This window comes from Asterias amurensis, chromosome 12, assembly GCF_032118995.1.
Source record: "Asterias amurensis chromosome 12, ASM3211899v1".
Taxonomy (NCBI): Eukaryota; Metazoa; Echinodermata; class Asteroidea; order Forcipulatida; family Asteriidae; genus Asterias; species Asterias amurensis.
In genome coordinates this window covers 14,348,080-14,368,169 of record NC_092659.1, presented here as the reverse complement: position 1 = coordinate 14,368,169, position 20,090 = coordinate 14,348,080, and the positions used below count along the sequence as shown (strand labels likewise).

Below are 20,090 nucleotides of genomic sequence, written 5' to 3'. Positions count from 1 at the left end.
TAGAAAGTACACGCAATCTTACCACGACCAGTCTTTTTGCCTGGCGAAACATGACGTGTACAGTGTTTTGTCAACAGAGGGCGGTTTGAATGTAAACATAGGTCACATTGCTATAGGTTCATATCTTAAGTTTGCATCTAGTTCTGGGTTCTTAACTAGTATCTTATTGGTCCTGATCTTGTAATTTTAATGAGTGCTTTAAAATATCTAAAACTGACTCCAAGGTTCTTAATAGATTATGTTCGTATCTAGTAACTATAAGTTCTAATCTAGTAGCTGTAGGTTATCAAGTAACTATGGGTTCTTATCATACCTACATGCATGGGTTATATCTAGTAACTAATAATGGTTGTTATCATGTATTTTTTTGCATTGCTGTATATGCAGAGGTTTTTGCATTCATCTGTCAAAATTTATCTAGAAAAACCAATTCAACAACACCAACATTTTCAGTGAAAATCCGACCATCAATTTTTTGCTCAAATTTCAGACAATTAAAGAAAAATGTATAAAAGCTTACTTCTATTTCCACCAAACTCTTCCATCTCAAGCCTCTGTCTTTCTCTCTTAACGGCCGCTCCTCGTAGGATGTCGCCAAGGTGGGCCAGGAGTTTCCGTCGAGCATTGTATGTATCTCTCTCGGAGTGGGTCAGGGCGTGGTAAGGCATGTGGGCAATTCGCCGATCCTGGAGGGGACATGAACAAGAATCTGGGTGTGAACCTTGGACATTTGAATTACTGTTCAAGTGGTTTTTTTTTAAATTATATTTTGTTGAGAGGGGAGGTCAAGGATGGTTAGAGGGGAGGTACTGCTCGGTGGTCGGGTCGTTGTAGTGGTTTCTTTCCTCACCTTCCACCTCTGGGACCCTGGCCCGAATTTCACAGAGCTGCTAAGCACACAAATTTGCTTAGCATGAAATTTTTGCCTTGATAAAAACAGGATTACCAACCAAATTTCCAAATGATTTTCAGAGTAGGCAAACAACAGCTGACTACCAGTAACAAGCAATCAGCAACAAATGGAAATTTGGTTGGTAATTCTGTTTTTATCAAGGAAGAAATTTCACGCTAAGCAAGTTGTTGTGCTTAGCAGCTCTATGAAATTGGGCCCAGTTTGAATCCTGCCGGGCAGTGTAGCATGCGAACTGGCTTTTCAGTTTTTCCACCGAATTGCATGGGTTTTCCTCCCAGATCTAAAATTGAAACCTGTGATTAAGTTTGCTTTTCTGAGAGTGCTTGACATCACAACCAGAGTTATTAAATGAAATAGTGTGTAAGGTTTTGGCTCAAAATGAAAAAGTACAGAGTGATTTGTGGTAGACTGTGTTACCTTGTGTTGCCTATAACACGCCTAGAATTAACCCACGGCACCCACAGCGATTGCCGTGGTGCCCTGCGCTTTTGCTGTGGTGCCCTTTGCAAAGTTCAATACAAATTTACATTTCCCCCATAAAAGTGCTCTTCACCAGAGGGAAATTGCTGTGCCCCTTCATGAGCGAAGTATAATGCCTGCTAAGATGGTTGAAGGGGGCGATGTACAGGGGCGCGACATCATAATTCATAAATGGTAGACTAGCAAAGTCCATTGTTATTACCTGATTGAACATCCAGTAGGCATAGTCAACAGCTGTTCCCATCACTTTCTTCCCTCCCACTGGGACTGGTGCTAAGATATTGGCTCCTGCCTTGACAAGTTTATCAATCTGTAGGGAGGGAGATTTTAGGATCAACTTTATATTCTTGAAGAGACTTTCACACACTACCCATTTATCTTGGTCTTAACCCTCCCACTCTTGTTAAACGATTTTCCAGCGAAATTACCAATCATTTGAAATCATTCAACTGCATGGGATTTGTACGGTGGCATAACTGTACACAGAACTGTGTAATGTGTAGATGCATTCATCACAAGAAAGAATTATAGTGCAGGCTGGAAAAGTAAAACTAATAATATTGAATGGTTAATTAGTAGGAGGGTTAACTGTGTACTACACGTATGTAGTTGCAGTCATCAGATGATTGCAGGCTTGGATAGTTTATCTAGCCTTAAAAACCACAGTGGATGATACTGAATGGTCAGAGAGTTAGAGGGTTAAGATTAATGTTTGGTTTTACCCATACATCGATGTGTGTAAAGCAGTGTACACTCAATACTTGCCCGAGTCCTGTGAAAAAAAACTACACAGGCATACTCGGTTGGGATTCAAACCCACAACCATTGCTGTTCTAGAGCAAATGTCTTACCATTAGACCACCGAGATTGCCAAGTAACAAGAGACAGTTTGAATCCTATATTCTAGGAGCGGGTACTACACAAATTTTCACAGGACTAAAGGTTGAGTCACACCGCAGCAATATCGAAAACGATAATGATCACATCGAAAATTAAAGCATTCTATTGGTTAAATTGCTCCATGCAGAATTTGCACACGCTCATTCAACCAACATAATTTTCTCTGTAATAATGCCCTGAGCACTTTTGTGGATTTGTGCGCTCTATAAGACCTCGTTATCATTATTATTAGAAATTCTCTTTGCGCCGTTATCATTATCGTTCTCACTATCGCTGCAGTGGGTCTGGGCCTTTTGTCAGGAAAGTAATGAGTATACAGACCGTCATGTAACACACATCAGAGTTAGGGTAAAATCAAATATTAATGATTATCTTTGATGCAAACTTAAAGACACTGAACACTATTGGTAACTGCCAAAGACTTGTCTTGACATTTGTTGTATCTCAACATATGCATAAAATAACAACCCTGTGAAAATTTGAGCTCAATCGGTCGTCGAAGTTGCGAGATATTAATGAAAGAAAAAAAACACCCTTGTCGCACCATGGTCACACGAAGATGCTTGATTTCGAGACCTCAAATTCTAAATCTGAGGTCTTGAAATCAAACTCGTGGAAAATTACTTCTTTCTCGAAAACTACATCACTTCAGAGGGAGCCATTTCTCACAATGTTTTATACCATCAACCTCTCCCCATTACTTGTAATCAAGTAAGGTTTTATGCTATAATTATTTGAGTTAATACCAATAGTGTCCACTGCCATCTATAGAAAGGGTTAAGAATTCAGAATCATAAAAAAAACTTTATTAACGTTAGTTAAAAAGGTGTAAACTTACAAGAGCAATTCGCTGGTGAGCGTTTCTTCTGAATTCATAGGCAGTATTAGTTGCAACACACAGTGCACTACCAATGCCATTACCCAGGGGTAGGCTTGGGTTGGCGCCATAGGCTATCAACTCATCAATGGCCTGGTTGAAGGGGGAAAAAAAAGAGAATAGTTAAAACCACAATGAATCACTAACATATCTCACAGGGGTGTAGCGAGGGTAATTTCTTTGGGCAGTGTTTGGAAGACGAAACTAGACAAATTGGGCTCAATGTCTGTATTTTCTATATCCTATGGCGTGTCGTGGGTGAGGGGTCAAGCACACTGGACACAAGCTCTGGTGTTTCTTACATGTATCATCAGAGTGTGGGTTTGAGTCCTGGTCCTATGTCCCTAAGCATGGAACTTGACCACTATTGCTTTGTCCTTTGGGTGGGACGTAAAGCAGTTGGTCCCATGTGTTGTGTAATGCATGTAAAAGAACCATGTTCTAACTAAGAGAAGGGGGTTAGGCTTGGTATTTCTGGCAGTGGTTGCTATATGTGCTGCATCACTTTGTAAACCCCTCCAAGGTGTAAAATAAATGGGTCTCACTTAAAAAAACCTGTCTGAGACGCCCTTGCAGATAAAGCACTGTACAAAAACTAGTTATTACATATCCTCTTCAGAGAGAGAAGGATGTGTGTTGCTGGCCACTGCTACAGGAGCAAAGACGAACCAGTGTCCAATATTGTTTTGTGGACCCCTAAGCATGGGAGGAAGAAACCTGGTAGACCGGCACTAACTTACACTCACTAACATTCTTAAAATGGACACAAGACTTAAATCACTGGCAGATTTCAAGTCAGCAATGGGGGACAGAAAGGCTCCGGGAACCATCGTGATTCGAGGACATCACTCGACTTAAGCAAGTAAGCAAGCAAGCATCCTGTTCATACTACAGATGAAACTTACCAGGTCGTTGCCACTGGCAATAGCCAATGAGAGTGGAGATTGTCCACAGCAGAGCACGTTGGGATTAGCCCCATGCTCCAACAGTAGATGAACGACTTGTCTCGCAAGCTAGTTGGTCAATTCGAAGGGGGGAAAAAGAGAGAGCCATGAATGAATATCAAGTAAAAGCTGCAAAATGTTGGATCTAAATTAGTGTCGGACCAATAAAATTACAACCAGAAAAGTCTGACAGTCTTGTGTATTTGAAATGATAATATCTCACTTCATCTTAACCTATTTAAAAAAAAAAATTGTTCAAATCTTGACTTTGAATCCAATAAATATCTTTTGAGCATGAAATCATAGCCCAAAATACAATTAATATTTAAAAAGATATTTCATTCACCTTTTTCTTAAAAGAATTGCTGTTAAGTAAAATTTTTGAGCTACAAGCCCTGCCTTGTGATCTTTTAACCACAATTCGAGCCCTGGGCCAAGTTTCATAGAGCTGTTAAAAGGGTCTATGTAACTTTTGTAGGGCAAAAAACACAATGTCCACAGATTTACACTAAACTTACACAGTTTGAAGATAATGATAGTAGAAAGCTTCCCTGAAAATACTACGTGCTGAGGTGCTGTAGTTTTGGGGAAATGAGTAAAACAATATCATGAAAATAATTTTCGCCTCATGAGACGAAAATTATTTTTATCATTTACAAACGTATTTTCATGACATTGTTTTACTCATTTCTCAAAAACTACAGCACCTCAGTAAGAAAGATTTGAGCCATTTTTTCAGAAGAGTTGGTAAATTTGTAAAAACAATTTTCAAGAAATTGTTTTACATGTACTCATTTCTCAAAAAGATTTTAAGGGAAGCTCTCTATCATCAGTATCTTCAAAACGTGTAAGTTCAATGTAAATCTGTGGACGTTTGTGTTTTTGTGTCGTCCAGAAAGTACCCAAACCCTTTTAGCAGCCAGCTCTATGAAATTTACCCAGATGATGATAATATTGTTATACTGACCTCATGGTTGTCATCTCTGTCGCAGGCAATGTGTAGAGGGGTACGTCCACCCTTGTCTTCACCCTTCTCTTGGAGCTCACGAAGGAGCACAGAGACACTGTCGTCGAGACCGGGTCTCATCTTGTTTGGATTAGCACTACTTGGGCCTCCCTCCTGCTAAGGTCATCATGAAAAAAAAACATAGAATAAGAATAATATAATATGCATAGCATCGTGGCCGAGCGCTTTGAGCACCAAATTCACACTCTGGTGTTTCTGATCAGCAGAGTGTGGGTTCGAATCCCCAGCCGTGACACTTGTATCCTAGCTGAGCAAGACACTTCACCATTGCTTCGTCCTTCGGATGGGACGTTAAGCCGTTGGTCCCATGTGTTATGTAACGCATGTAAAAGAACCGAGTGCACGTATCGAAAAGAGAAGGGGTTCGCCCCTGTGTTCCTGGTCCGATCGGCAGCAGTTGTGCCACAGCATCTTGTAAAAACTTTCTAAGGATTAGGTCTCATATTTAAAAAACGTCGTCCCACATCTTGCAGGAAATACTGTATGTTACAGCGCCAGGAGCGTCACTACTAAATGACGGACATGTGCGCTATATAAGAAGCCACAATTATTATTATTATTATAATAGCACTTGTCACACCTGAGAGCATCTCAAACCGCTCCCTATTTGTTTCTACAAGGTAGGTGTAGGCTTCAAACATTTCACACCAGATGCCAACGGCGGATACTCGGTGTCCATTGGTCAGACTTCGTCTCCAACGAATCAATTTTGGAAACCACCGGTCTCGAGGACATCCGTGTGACCATCTCACGGCGACGCCACTCCCTCTTTGGCCATGTCCGCCGACTTCCAGAACACACTCCAGCACATGCCGCCCTCAAACTGAGCGTCAACGCTCGAGGGGGACTCAGCCTGGAAGAGACTCAGCCTGGCCCAGCCTGGAAGAGACCCAGAGGGCGACCACGCAACACCTGGTTGCGCCAGCTAGAAGTGGACCATGGCTCACCAGTACAGCAGCTGTGGCAGTCTGCAACCAATCGATTGGTTTGAGCGGCTCTACGTCCCCCTTGATGGACCACAGAGAATGATGATGATGATGATGATAATGATGGTGTAGAGCCACCGATATTTGTATCTTGCAATCAGGGAGATTTGGTACAACAATCGGGGAAATATTTAGAATTACATTCAACATACTAGGGAAAAGATTCTGTAATTTTGTAATCTTACCATTTCCGTGTGAGAATCGTTGTCCAGCGATCGGTCGTTAGGGCAGGCATTTCCAGCAAGGAGTAGTCTGGTGATCTGAACGCCTTCTTCACCACGAATAGCACTGGCGATGTGTAAGGGTGCTAGACCTTCTTTCTACAATTATTCAGAAAATAAAATAATATAATGTAATGGTTTATATAAGGTGCTGTGGCGCAATACGCAGCCAATCAATCTAGGAACATCTGTCATTTAAAACCACAGCAGGTGATACTTAATTGGTCACACAGTAGGAGGGTTAAATCCTTTTATTTCAAAGTTCTGGATTCAATTTACAACTCTATAAACATTGAATGGTGTTCATATGTTCAAAGTATCATTTAAAACCACAGCTGGTGATATTGATTGGTCACATAGTAGGAGGGTTAAATGATTTTATTTTTATGTACTGGATTCAATTTACAGCCCCATAAACAGTGAATGATGCTCAAAGTATCAAAGTGTCATTCAAAACCACAGCAAAGAATATTAATAAGTTACATAGTAGGAGGGTTAAATAATTTAATTTCCATGTATTGAATTCAATTTACAGCCCTTTAAACATTGAATGGTTTTCTTAAGTTCAAAGTTCAAAGTATCATTCAAAACCACAGCGATTGATATTAATTGGTAACATAGTTGGAGGGTTAAATTATTTAATTTCAATGTATTGAATTCAATTTACAACTCTATAAACATTGTATGGGGTTCATAAGTTCAAGGTTCAAAGTTTCATTCAAAACCACAGCGAGTGATATTAATTGGTAACATAGTAGGAGGGTTAAATTATTTAATTTAAATGTATTGAATCCAATTTACAATCCTATAAAAATTGAATAGTGTTCATAAGTTCAAAGTATCTGACCTTGTGTGACAGTCTGATGTCGGTGAATGCTCCTTTCTCCAAGAAAGCTTGGACGGCATCGACGTCTGCCGCCTTGATCGCAAAGAAGATGACTGGCATGGGTACGCTGGAAGCGTTAGGGTCTGCACCTCTCTTCAGAAGTAGGCGGATTGTTGCTTCCATATTGACGTGCCTATAAACAAGAAGAAAAACAAACATCGAGAAAGTATAGGTGGGTGACTAGACTCGACTTTTTAATGGTATGTATGCAAAATGACCAGCAGCATTAGCTGAAAGGGTCACTTAGGCCATTTTTTTTTAATAACTTGGATTACGGGAATCGCCGCCCGAAAAAAATCGTGTTTCTGAAAAAAATTTAAAAATTCCCCGCCCGAAAAATCTAATTTTGTAGGGGGAAAAAAAAATAAATAAATAAATAAATACACAGCACTTTCATACAACAGTGCCACCGATCGCGTACATGTACAAAACACCATCGTGTTCATGTTTTTACTAGCGATTTTTTCTTCTGGAATTTACAACGAGACCCCTACATGTACACATACATGTACTGTACAATGTACATGCACATGTACACGTATTAAACCGCGGCGTGAGTCAGTGTCAACGGAGAAAAAAAAATCGCGGCCGATGTATGATGGAAACCAGACCAATGGTATGCATTCACGTACAAAAGTGTGAGTCCGTTTATAGACTATACTATTTGCCCAAGTGCATACAGTTTGGCCATTTAGTAACAACCACGAGAGCATCGACCGCTCACGACCCAAACTCATGCAATCAATTGATGCATCAACAAATGGTCTGTGTGCGCGAATTTGGGCAGAGCATCAGCGTGTCGTGTGTGCGCTCAGCTTAATTGGCAGATGAATGGCGATCCAGCATAAAAGGTGCGCAATCTGCAGATTTGTGCTTTGTTAGTATTGTAGCTCGGGAAAATTGCGCGCAATCTGCCCATTTTGCAAATCTTTAGAATGCGCTCAACGTTCACTCGTGAGCTAGGAACCGGTGTACGTCCGTGGATTAGTAATAAATCATGGGCCTTAAATCACGGAGATATCGGTAAATTTGTCTTTATTTCAATTTTGTTCTAACATTTGTTAATTTGGTGAAAGTCTGACTTTTTGTTCGACACGGTTTAAAAAAAAATATGAATAAATTTTTTTCAAGCCGAAAATGTGAATAATTTAGGGTCGCGATGTAAAAGTAAGGGCCGGTCAGTAACCAGAAACCGAACATTTTGTTTGGCCTAAAACACTGGCGACATTCTTTCAGTGAGTGGTTGCTTTTATCTACATAAATTGTGTATATATGTACGTGTTTTAGAAGCCGCCCACGTGCATTTTTTTCTTTTTTTTCCTTTTTTTTTTTTTTTTTTTCCCCCGCCCGTTTTCTGGGCTCGAAATTCCATAATCCCTCTTTTTTTTTTTTTTTCTTTTTTTTTTTTTCCCGCCCCCGCCCGTTTTTTGTAGCTAACAAATCCGTAATCCAAGTAATAAAAAAAAAATGGCCTTAACGTAACAATGGTAAAAATATATGTACATGTAAAAATATAAACAATCACATATTGAAAGACGATAGAGTAAACAGTACAACATTTTCAAAACCTCTCTTATTTTCAAAACCCTTCATAAAAACTGTTTTGAGCTAGGAGAAAAATCGTTATGTATCGTTATGTAGCCAGAAACTGCTGAGGTTCAGTGTACATAACTCTGCAATGTGCGATTTCTATTTTAGTTGAATCTTAAACTAAATAATAATTATTATTACTATAATAACAGGATTTCTAGAGCGCCATTTCATAAAAATCATGGCGCTCAGCACAAGAGAAAATGAAAAAAACAAATACATTTTAAAGGGCAACTGGAAACGGTGAGTTTTTAAAGATGTTTTGTATTGATCTGATTTGAGAAGGTTTGAGAATATGATCTGATTTGAGAAGGTATATAAACTTCACCATACATGGCTCAGTTTTTAAACTAGACCGCAGGTCTCGGGCCAGGGGTTTGAGTGTTGGGCCGGTGAACTTATGACCTTACTTGTCCGACATTCTTTTATTTTACTTGAAGAAAATTACATGTGCTTCACTATGTGGTATCTTGACCAGAAATGAATTTCAACAAATTTGTGATTTTTTGAGTCTGATAAATACCTCTAAATTGTTATGAAGTAATAGCAAAAAGAGATGAGATTAATCTTGTACAAATCTTGGTGCTCTGTCCATTGTTAAAATAAAAACAGTTACATGTTGAAGGACCTAGGATTTTTTTTCTCATTTTGATTCTGGTTGATTCTGGTCTAGTACAAACATTTCTGGTCCGTTTAACATTTTGAGCTAAGAGAAAAATCGTTATGTATCCTTATGTAGCCAGCAGCCAATTTCACGACACGCTAGGATTAATTGTATCTCGAGTTAGGACGAGTAACTAACTTAGGATTAATCTGAAGGTATACATGTTACAGTGCAAGGCTAAGACTCGTCCTAAGTCCTAAGATTAATCCTAAGTAAGCAAGAGTTTGGTGAAATCGACGGCAGAGACGGCAACAAGAGTTTTTCTATTCTAGTTAAATTTGTTAAACTTACTCTGCCTTGACAATGGCCCTTAGCCTGGCCTGGTCCATGTTCCCCTCACTACACCTAGAGCTCCGCCCACTAACAATCCGTCTATTATTACTCATCACCGTAGCACTTCTCTCGACTAGGTCTTCCGTCACGTCAATTTCAAAATTCACGAGTGTCGTGTCGGACTCAAAATCACTGGGTACCGTGCTTGGGACGCGGTTCTCTTCGGCTCGCGTACCGAGATCATTATCCTGATCTGTGATTGGTTCATTTACCGGAGTTCCGAAAGGCCCACTCTCGTCTAAATCCTCTTCATCAACTTCTTCATCTTCGTCGATTCCATCCTCTTGGTCCAAGTCACTTGTGGGTTTCAATTGCGAAGAATGAGAACTCATTGCTGAATCACCCCTTTTACCTGAATAGACACTTCCTGTTTTGTCACCCTCAGATGGGTTGATTGGACAGAGAGTCAGACTGTGGATCTCTTCATTCTCCGGGAAGGGGAGGTATCTCTCGGCGATGTTATACTGGAAGGACTTGGTCGGGTAGAAGAGCATTTGGCAGGCAACCAGTGCTGAGAGTCCTTCATCGTTTAGTTTGTTGACGTCAGCGCCATTGTCCAAGAGGGTATTGATGATTTCAAAATGCATATTCACCTTAAAGTGAAAATTAATAAAGAAATCTTTAGCTGTTAACCACAGAAACATTCCTGCTAAGCAAAATAGGTTGAGAGCTTCAATATGCTCGTTCGACTGGTTCCCTACTGATTTACAAAACAGGGTTACCAGCTAAAATATCAAGAAATGCACATTTGACTGGTTCCCTATGAATTTGCTAAGCAACGTCAACACATATACCCTTCCCATTAAATATGCTAATTACATTCACTAATGCGTACAGACCCAATTGGTTGGCAAACGCCACAGAGATGTGCACTAAGAGGCATACACAAATTAGTCTGTGTAACGCAGCTATTAGTCACATACAAAACAGCACAAAGGGTCATTCCAACAGCTTTATTCCACGTAGTGCATCTCTTTTGAACTCCTTGCCTGGTGGATGTTTCCCCCTCATCCTACAGTCTGGACTGTTTTAAGAGGAATATCAATTCCTGCCTCCAGCTCCACTGAGTTATTTTCATGTTTAATCATTTTGTTCTTGTAGCCCGTTACCTAGATTGGCTTTTAGCCTTGTTTTAAATGAACTTGCATTATTATTTTTGGGGTGTCAAAAATCATATACAAACATGCACAAAAGAGAGTTGACACCAAAGATTTCGCGCATTGTTCAGAGGCCCGTTCTGTATTGTGTAGGAAATCAATAGCTACAGGTCACGCGCATGTTTTTACGCACAGAGAACAGCTATGTCCAATGATCTGCCTCCTTTTCGAGAGTGTGACGTCATATGCAATGGTTCTATTGTTTGAATGAACAGAGGTCAGATCTTCCAGCTGTTTGTGATGCTATAAGTATTTTGGTGCAAGCCGTTTCTCACTGCTATGGTCTCTAAAGGGTTAAGGACACTGGACACTATTGGTAATTGTCAAAGACCAGTCTTCTCACTTGGTGTATCTCAACATACGCATAAAATAACAAATCTCGAAGTTGCGAGATAACTATGAAAGAAAAAAACACCCTTGTCACACGAAGTTGTGTGCTTTCAGATGCTTGATTTCGAGACCTCAAATTCTAAACTTGAGGTCTTGAAATCAAATTCGCTGAAAATTACTTCTTTCTTGAAAACTACGTCACTTCAGAGGGAGCTGTTTCTCACAATGTTTTACACTATCAACAGTTCTCCATTACTTGTTACCAAGTGAGGTTTTATGCTGATAATTATTTTGAGTAATTACCAGTAGTGTCCACTGCCTTTAAACAAGTGCGTACGTTACTTTTGGGGCTTAAGTACTCTATAAAATCGGGCCCCTACAGACAACAAGACTGGAACATCACAATTTCAAAAACTGTACTGTGAATAAAACTTTCATTTTGGATGAATGAAAAAATTCAAATGGTGTCTTACCGCTGCTCCAAGTAGTGCAGTATGACCGTGCTTATCAGCTACGTTGACATTGACGGCTCCCTGCATGAGCAGTGAATGTACCGTCTGTTGGTCACCAGCCGCTGCGGCTTTGATGAGCTTCTGGGATGTCTGCTCTATGGGGCCTTCTTTACCATGTTTCCCACGGTGCCCTTGTGTGAAGAAAAAATAAATAAATAAAAATACATATATAGTAAAGAGACCTTTATCATGCGGACACCATCTTCGTCTTGTTCCCTGTATCCAATAACATTAATGGATGCTAATATTCATTCATCATGAAAAGGTACCAGACAATTTCTCCTTCCAGCCTCGATTTGGTTACGTTGGTAAGAATGAAAGAAAGTCAAGATGGCCGCACAATGATAAAGGTCTATTACAGTTTGAAAGCACTTGTAGGGAAACTGTTTGTAAGAATCCATTGATACTTGTTGGGCCTCGAATTAGGAGAGATAACCAGCCTCGCACCATGGGCATTGAACTGTATCGTCACCTCTCATACCTAACTTCTGGAAGAGAAACATAAAATCAACGCTGAGGGGCAACGTTGTTCCATGGTATGATGCATTCATGATTTGAGAGCGTCCTGAATAGTCTGTAAAACGGAATGGATCAACCCACTGGAAGTTTTTATTCCACTAATGCAACTAATGCAGCGTCAATTTGCCACTGGAGGTATATGCCACCGGAGGTCAATATAACTTTTAGGGGGGCCAATATAACTAAAGGACGCCATTATTCCTTACCTTGCATAATTTTTTCTACTGAGAATGAGACTTCTTTTGCCCTGCCTCTGTGCTTGTATATATGTTTCTGGAGGTCAATGAAAGACGGGGTGTTATTCAGGGCAACGACCTCAGTTGACCCCTGACCTTCAGGTTTGTAGTTCTGAGAGAAGAGAAGAAACAAACAACAAAAATCTAAAAATAAATTAGTAAACAACTGCTAAAACCGACTTCTTCAATGCTCAACGAGAAAGATTTTGGATAAAAGTTAAAGAACAAAATTCTGGGTCACTTCCAAACTAGACCCTACCTTTAAGTCTACTTGGAGTCAATGTATGACAGCTACTGAACTGTACAGCAATGAACTAAAGCTGTACACTAAAACACAACAACGCTGTATGAGACTAGCAGGGCACTCAAACAGAAACATCAAAGAACCTGTCTCTCAGCTTATCACCAGGGCCCAATTTCATAGAGCTGCTACGCACAAAAATTTGCTGAGCATGAAATTTTTGCCTTGATAAAAACAGGATTACCAACCAAATTTCCACATGATTTTTTCAGGATAAGCAAACAACAGCTGAATACTAGTAACAAGCAATATGCAACAAAAGGAAATTTGTTTGGTATTCCTGTTTTTATCAAGGAAGAAATTTCATGCTAAGCAATTTTTTGAGCTTAGAAGCTCTATGAAATTGGGCCAAGGTCACCAAAACATAGAAAGAAAAATTAGGGGAAGAAAAAAAGCTCCACTATAGAGATATAGAGTTGCTAGGGACATCGGGGTGCTTCCAGCTGATCTTCCCAACTTTAGTGAGCTGCTTAAGCAGCAAACTTTGCTTAGAAAATTTCTGCTAAGCAAAAAGGAGCAGGATACCAGTAATAAATGGAATGCTATTTGATCTGGTAACCTTATCCTGGTAAAGCACGTTGCTATTATGCTTAGTTACTTTTTGGGCTTAAAGCAGTTCTATGAAATTGGGCCCTTTGCTTAAGTCTTCTACAAATCCAAAACTGGGCGGCCAAGCTGATTTGCAGTGCTATGAAGTATGACCACATGACACCCTGCCTTCAGCAGTTACATTGGCTTCCGGTCAAAGAGAAAGTAACTTTCAAAGTTTTAATTACTGTGTTTAAATGTCTCCTAGGAATCGCACCGGGCTACTTATCATCTTGCCTTGCTCTCTACCAACCGCCACGCTCAAGCTTGCGATCAGCTTCTGACACCACACACCTAACTAAACACTCAACCATCCCACTCTCATCTGCTCACAACTCGACTTTCACCTATGTTGCTCCCAAAATATAGAACAACCTCCCAGTATCCATTAGAAATTGTAACTCTTTGCCATTTTTTCAAGAAATCTTATCAAACTTATCTGTATCAAGTGTAATATGTTGTAGTACAGTTCCATTAGTTGGCTCACTTTATAGCGCTTTGATCTTGTCCAAAGGTGCTTTATAGACGCTCTGTTGTATGTATGTATGTATGTATGTACCGAGCACTTAATACACAAACGTGAAAAACAAAAGTGTAACACCTACCTGTTTGAAGAAGGATTGATCATACTCTTCTTTGTCATACTCCAACGTTGAGAAATCAACGCTCTCTTGACGACTCGGGAGAAATGTTTCAAAGTCCGTGGAGAACGACGTCCTGGAAAGTCGCTCCATGGTGTCCCTGACAGTGTCTGGAGCATCTCCGGAACCGTTCAACAACTAGAAGAGAATAAGAAATCATTTCATTCTTCATTCATTCATTCATGATGCGGAGCATCGGATGATGGCCCTCCAAATTTGGTTGTCTCCCATTGCTGTGCTCAGCTCCCCCCGTTGGCAGACCAGAGTCCCGGCACAAGGTGTCCACATAGGTGGTGTGTGGTCTGCCTCGGGAACAGTGACCATTGGTGACCTTGAGTAGGGTCCCATAGCACCAGCCTGCTCACTGCCAGCTCAGCATGTCTGAGACAGTGACCTGCTAATCTCAGCCTTCTTGTCCTAATCTTGGTGCTAACTCTCAGTAGTCCACCATAGAGCTGCAGGTTTGTGATATATCTCTCCCAATGTATACATTCTTATTTTGTATCAAATGGGCAGGGCAGGACTCAGATCTTCGACAGACAAGCTTCTTCTACAGTGCTAACACACATCGGTGTATGGGTAAAAACCAAAATAGATATTCTTTATCCCCGATGCAAATTTAACATCTCTTATATTGTTGCGGTACCCGCTGCCGAACATAGGATTCGAACTGCCTCTAGCTACCGGGCAACCTTGGTAGTCTAGTTGGTAAGACACTGCTCTAGAATTGCAAGGGTCGTGGGAGTCGAATCCCACCCGAGTAACATGCCTGTGATATTTGTTCACAGGACTCGGGAAAGTACTGAGTATACAGTGCTAACACACATTGGTGTATGGGTAAAAACCAAAATAGATAAACTTCTTCTTGAAATTCCTTTAAGTTCAAAATCCCTCAGGGATAAGTCTTTCTCGATAGCCAAAACTTTGGAACACTATTTCCATAAGCACCAGGAACTCTCACTAAAGACCATGTGAACTTTGTTTACAACAAGTGTGACCTTGTGCATTCTTTGGGTATTCTGGCAGGCAAGATACTACACAGGTCCTATGGGAAAGTTGGCACTTTGTGTCATAATTTTCCACATAAATCCAAGAATTATGAAAGTAAAAGCTGGACAAGTTTTGAGATGTGCCTCCTATCATCTTATCAAAAGTTGATAGGAATTAGACAGTGCAAAATCCATAAAATTTAAGATTTTATGTTTGAATCCATTAGGCTGTGTACAAATCGTGCCTGCATGAAGTCCAGGCTCTGTGGCTCTTTTGTAAACATGTGATGTCACAGGTCACATCGTCCATACAGTCTCTCACTATTTTCAGGAAAGTTATAAAACAATTATCATTCACAACACCCTAGTTATTTCTCCATTACATTCAACACTTTGAGCTTGAGAAAGCTGCTCAGCTTGGGCAGCCGATGGATGGGGTCAAAATTTAACCATACCTGTGTACTTCCACTTTGGTTTATGTTAATCAGCATCTGATGCTCTGACGGGTCGTAATCAAACTCGGGATGTTCTCTCATGGTGAAAGCGCCCTCTATTGGTGCGCAGAGCTTCACTAATCGCTCCTTGTGCCAGAGTCCAACATCTTGAAACCCCTCGGTGTCCATCAAGATTCCAGGTCCGAGCCTCTCGCCATCCTTGTATAGACCCTATGGATGCATTAATGTTGTTGTTATTGTTGTTGTTTTGGGAACAAAGACATAAACACCCCGTGTTAATGATAAATATCAGAAAATGGTTTTGTTGTGGGCACTGAATAACATATCATACCAGTGCAACAAGATCGCTACACGCAACGCAAATTTTAGACGGTTAAAAGGTCAATCTCGCTTCAAAATACCTTGGCTACTGGATACCCGAGCTCATTTTCTGCCCACTTCATGTGTGTGGCACAGCCCATAGAGTTATATATTAGAACTAGAGGGCGCACGAGTGATGCTTCGTGCACAAACACCACGGGACCGCAAGATGACAAGCGCGTCATTCTGCACGCGCGTTGAATATGAAATACACGTTTGAGTTTTTTTTTATTGAACGCTACCGAGATGCTGTTTGTTCAACTTACAAAATGGCCGCACAAACACACGCTGTGAGATGCCAGTTTTGTCAACTTAGAAAATGGCCGTCTGCGCGCATGCCGGAGCGCATATATAGGCCAGTGCGCCCTCTAGTTCTTATACATAACTCTATGGGCAGAGCCGCACCAGTCATACCAAAATCTGCCACATTTCGGTTATGGTTTACCAGCACAGTATGTATTTATACTAAAATCACTATTAATAATATTTACATTGTATATGTTGACTGACACATCTTATCCTATTATCAAATAATAAGGCTACAAATAAAAACTGACAATATATTGACTAAATTACCTCAAATTTGTTGCCATTCGCACAAATAAAAACGCCATAGCCTTCTTTTGAGTCTTTATAGAAGGTCCCAGTGAACTTGGAACCATCTGGCCATGTGTAGGTCCCTTGTCCGTGCCGATGGTCTTTAAAATAGTCTCCCTTGTAGCTCTGAAGGAAAGATGAGACATAAAGTTTGGAGACAGGTCGAGAAGAAGCAAGGGGTTGCATGGCAAGAAACGAGATCAGAGCTGTGAAGTGGTGAAGGAAACATTATTGACCCCTTGCATGCGTCACACGAGGCGACTGGTGCCACGCTCACCATGTTCGTGGGCAGTTAGGTTTATGTGGTTTAACGCCGCGTCGCCTAAAATGCACACTTTATTGCACAACGCGCAGCATAGAGTTATATATAAAAACGCACAGTGAAACTGCCCACCAGTATGGCGCATTCAAGATGACGTCAGGTGAAATGGGTCAACTGACTTGCCATAACAATGTTGGATGCCTGGAAGTACACGGAGGCAATGAAGGCCACGGTCTCCACTGCCCCTGATCTTGGCTTTGGTGCTACTTCACAAGAAGAAGCAAGGGGATGCATGGCAACCCAGAAATCCAGCAAGAAAAGAGATCTGGGGTCAATGTCACAAAGAGTTAGGACTAGTCCTAACTTAGGACTAGTCCTATAGAGGATCTTAAAAACTTCTCATGCATTATTCATTGATCAGCATTTGTGAAGTTGGCCAATAGAAATGTGGGTGATAAGCAAATTGAATAATTTATTCATATCTCACCTCACCATCACCCCAGGTATGTTCCCCATAACCGTGCCTCATATCTCTCACAAAGTGCCCCGTAAACTGTGCCCCATCTGCCCACAGTTGCTCGCCCTTCCCGTGCCTCTGGTTGTCGGCGTATTCTCCAGCGTAGCGGTCACCGTTTGGCCAGAGAAACGTGCCGTTTCCGACCCTCTTCATGCCATCTAAGTGACCGCTGAAAGTGGCCCCACTCTTGTAGTCATGGTGATCGGTGTTGGAGTCTTGGCGTTTTGCTGATTTCAGCCGGGCGAACACATGGAACTCTAGCTTTGACGGCATGGTGGGATTTGAGCTAGCTAGCCTTCAACTGACGCAAGAGCACTTCAGAGATCAAAATGGGTAGAGAGTTATGTTAAATTAAACAGTCATCAAAAAAAGTTCAAGGGCATTATTTGGAGCAACTATATTATTTAGAATACTGTGCCACTTGACTTAGTTTTGGTAAAACTTCCCTTTGTAAAACAACTTCTAATTACCTAATACAATAGGCTTAATTTTCTTTTAAATTAGCACATAAAGGCCTTATGTGTGATACATCAAAGCCCTGCGTTTTTCTGATAATTGATGTTTACTACAAGTTACAATGAAACAGGACGGGGTAAAATTTTTCTTTTTGCGTGCCATCGAACCAGGAGGGGAAAATTTCACAAAGAACATAGTACTAGTCCTAGGAGATACTAAAAACTTAAGGGTAGTCCTAAGTTAGGACAAGTAACTCATCCGGATGTCCTTACTTGAGTGTGATAAGACTATCTCCATCTCATCTCCATTGGTTAAGTCAGCAAAATATCCTGCCGGATACATCAACGCTAACTTGCGCACTGCGTGTGGAAATAGACTACTATATTTGGTGTTGCTTAAGTGTCCCTTGAATTTAGCTAGAGTTGTGCTGTTCACAGCAGCCGAGGAGAGTGAGTTCCAGAGTTTAACAGTTGATACGAAGAATGAATCTTTGAAGGCCCTAGCTTTGTGACCGACTTGAATGAATTTTAGTCTTAAAATAGACCTTTATCACGCTGTATCCATCTTATTCTTGGTCATAGACTCATGTTCCTTGTAAGTTGTATCGAACAAGAACAATAATTAATTAAATTAATGCTCAGGTAGGCCCCTAAAATATAGTAGCTAATACTTATTTTGAAAAAAGGAACCAGTAGCAGTATTAGTAATTCGCAATGGAAGAGGGGAAGAGACCTTTAGTTTTACTTACGCATTTTGTATGCTAAGAAAATAGTAAATACTAAACTTACAAGTAAACAAATAAAAAGAAAATACTCAAATAGCCTGCAGACTGAGTGAGAATCAGAATGGGAGAATCGAATAGACGAATGAGTGTCGAAAATGACATTAAATAAAAAAAGTATCAAAAAACGAAAGATATTTCAGCGTATTCTATTTCTTACAAGCATAGTCAGTTTTCGGCTACGGGCTACGGGATTCCGTTGTTCTTTTGTTCTTAATACGTCGTAAATTAGCACACTTCAAACAAATAGGAAGACAAAAAATCTTACTTTTTTACTGATGAAAATGTTACGTCTTCTTCGCCGCCATGACTTTGTATACATTACTTTCACATGGAGTAATTCATTATTTTGTAAGGGGTTATCTTTACGATGTACCCCCCAAAAATGTCAAATAATGCATAAAATAAAATGATTTTAACGGCAAATATTGACATGTAGAAGATATTCTTCCTGCTGGAATTGTACTTAAAACTATTGTTCTCTTTAATAATGAAAATAATATGTAATTCTGATATTATTTTCTTCTGAACCACCCTAAAGTTTAATGTATTAGTCTATCTAATCAGGCCGAGTTGAAAGAGCGTTTCCATGCCAAAATCTACTGCCCTCTAGAGTCCAGCAAGGGATATGCGAACACTAATAGACATTTTGATGCTATTTACAGCTCCCTGTAGTTTACTTATAAAACCAAAGACTTGCCTGTTCTTTTTGAAAAGTAATATGCGAACTACTAATTTAAATGTCTATTCTTTAAATTCCTTGAACCCTATCAGTGGTAACTTAGTGGCATGGGGCGTGTCCCCCCCCCTTTTTAAATCTGGGCTCGAGATTGAAAATTACCAAAGTAAAATGGTTTATTTTGTGACTATTCCAATGTTATTAAAACCTAGTATTCATGCATTGACATGCAGACATAATTTTTTTAACATCAAATTATCTGTAGCTGCAAAGAGGTTGTTTCAGAAAAATTCAACTTAAACTTGGCCAGAAGTGCCCTTAACAAAAATTAAGCACCCCTTCCCTAAATTCTACCTAAGTTTTGGCGCTGGTCTCACGGTCGTTTCAGAGATAAATGGTGCATGTAAAACTGTGCACACGTTGCTCATCGAACAGCAATAAACAAGGAATCACACCCCAAAAATGATTGAACAACAAAACAACAATAATGAAACAAATTTTACAACCTTCAAATACATTTTAGTGCAATATTTCATTTGATTTATTGTTTTTTTAGTGTTTGTATGGTCATAAAAATAAACAGACAAAATGCAGTGTTTTTTTCCATTTACATGTACATGTACATATACATTATGTTTTGCATAACAAAGAGTACAGAAAATAGTTGTGTGATGTCTTATAAACAAGCTTTCTACAAACTCCAAACCTGAGCCCAATTTCATAAAGCCTGTAAGCACAAAAACCTGCTTAGCACAGGAAAATTTTGCTTAGTAAAAACAGGTTACATTCCATAAAGTATACACTGTTGCGACTGGTGCCCAAATTCAAGCAGTATTTTCTGCTAACAGCTTTATGAAATTGGGACCTGGGCCCAATGTCATAAAGCCGC

The 20,090-nt window shown here is 40.1% G+C and overlaps 1 protein-coding gene across 4 annotated transcripts in view; it reads right to left on the bottom strand.

Annotated features, from left to right (window-relative positions):
• LOC139944782 (ankyrin repeat and MYND domain-containing protein 1-like) overlaps nt 1-18,885 on the bottom strand; it is a 28,637-nt gene extending 9,752 nt beyond the window's left edge. For 2 of the 4 annotated variants that reach the window (XM_071941890.1, XM_071941892.1), the window contains exons 1-15: nt 18,791-18,885; nt 17,256-17,600; nt 16,486-16,632; nt 15,550-15,759; nt 14,070-14,243; nt 12,546-12,687; nt 11,782-11,951; nt 9,780-10,414; nt 7,196-7,367; nt 6,313-6,447; nt 5,082-5,237; nt 4,076-4,183; nt 3,132-3,263; nt 1,596-1,703; nt 521-686 (exon numbers count right to left, since the gene is read on the bottom strand). In XM_071941890.1, coding sequence (XP_071797991.1) covers nt 521-686; nt 1,596-1,703; nt 3,132-3,263; nt 4,076-4,183; nt 5,082-5,237; nt 6,313-6,447; nt 7,196-7,367; nt 9,780-10,414; nt 11,782-11,951; nt 12,546-12,687; nt 14,070-14,243; nt 15,550-15,759; nt 16,486-16,632; nt 17,256-17,558 — 2,758 coding nt within the window. In that variant the 5' untranslated portion in view covers nt 17,559-17,600; nt 18,791-18,885. Of the gene's footprint in view, nt 1-520; nt 687-1,595; nt 1,704-3,131; nt 3,264-4,075; nt 4,184-5,081; nt 5,238-6,312; nt 6,448-7,195; nt 7,368-9,779; nt 10,415-11,781; nt 11,952-12,545; nt 12,688-14,069; nt 14,244-15,549; nt 15,760-16,485; nt 16,633-17,255; nt 17,601-18,682 lie in introns of all 4 variants that reach the window. The other 2 variants (XM_071941893.1, XM_071941889.1) reach the window with 2 other exon arrangements.
• Nucleotides 18,886-20,090: the final 1,205 nt, after the last annotated feature.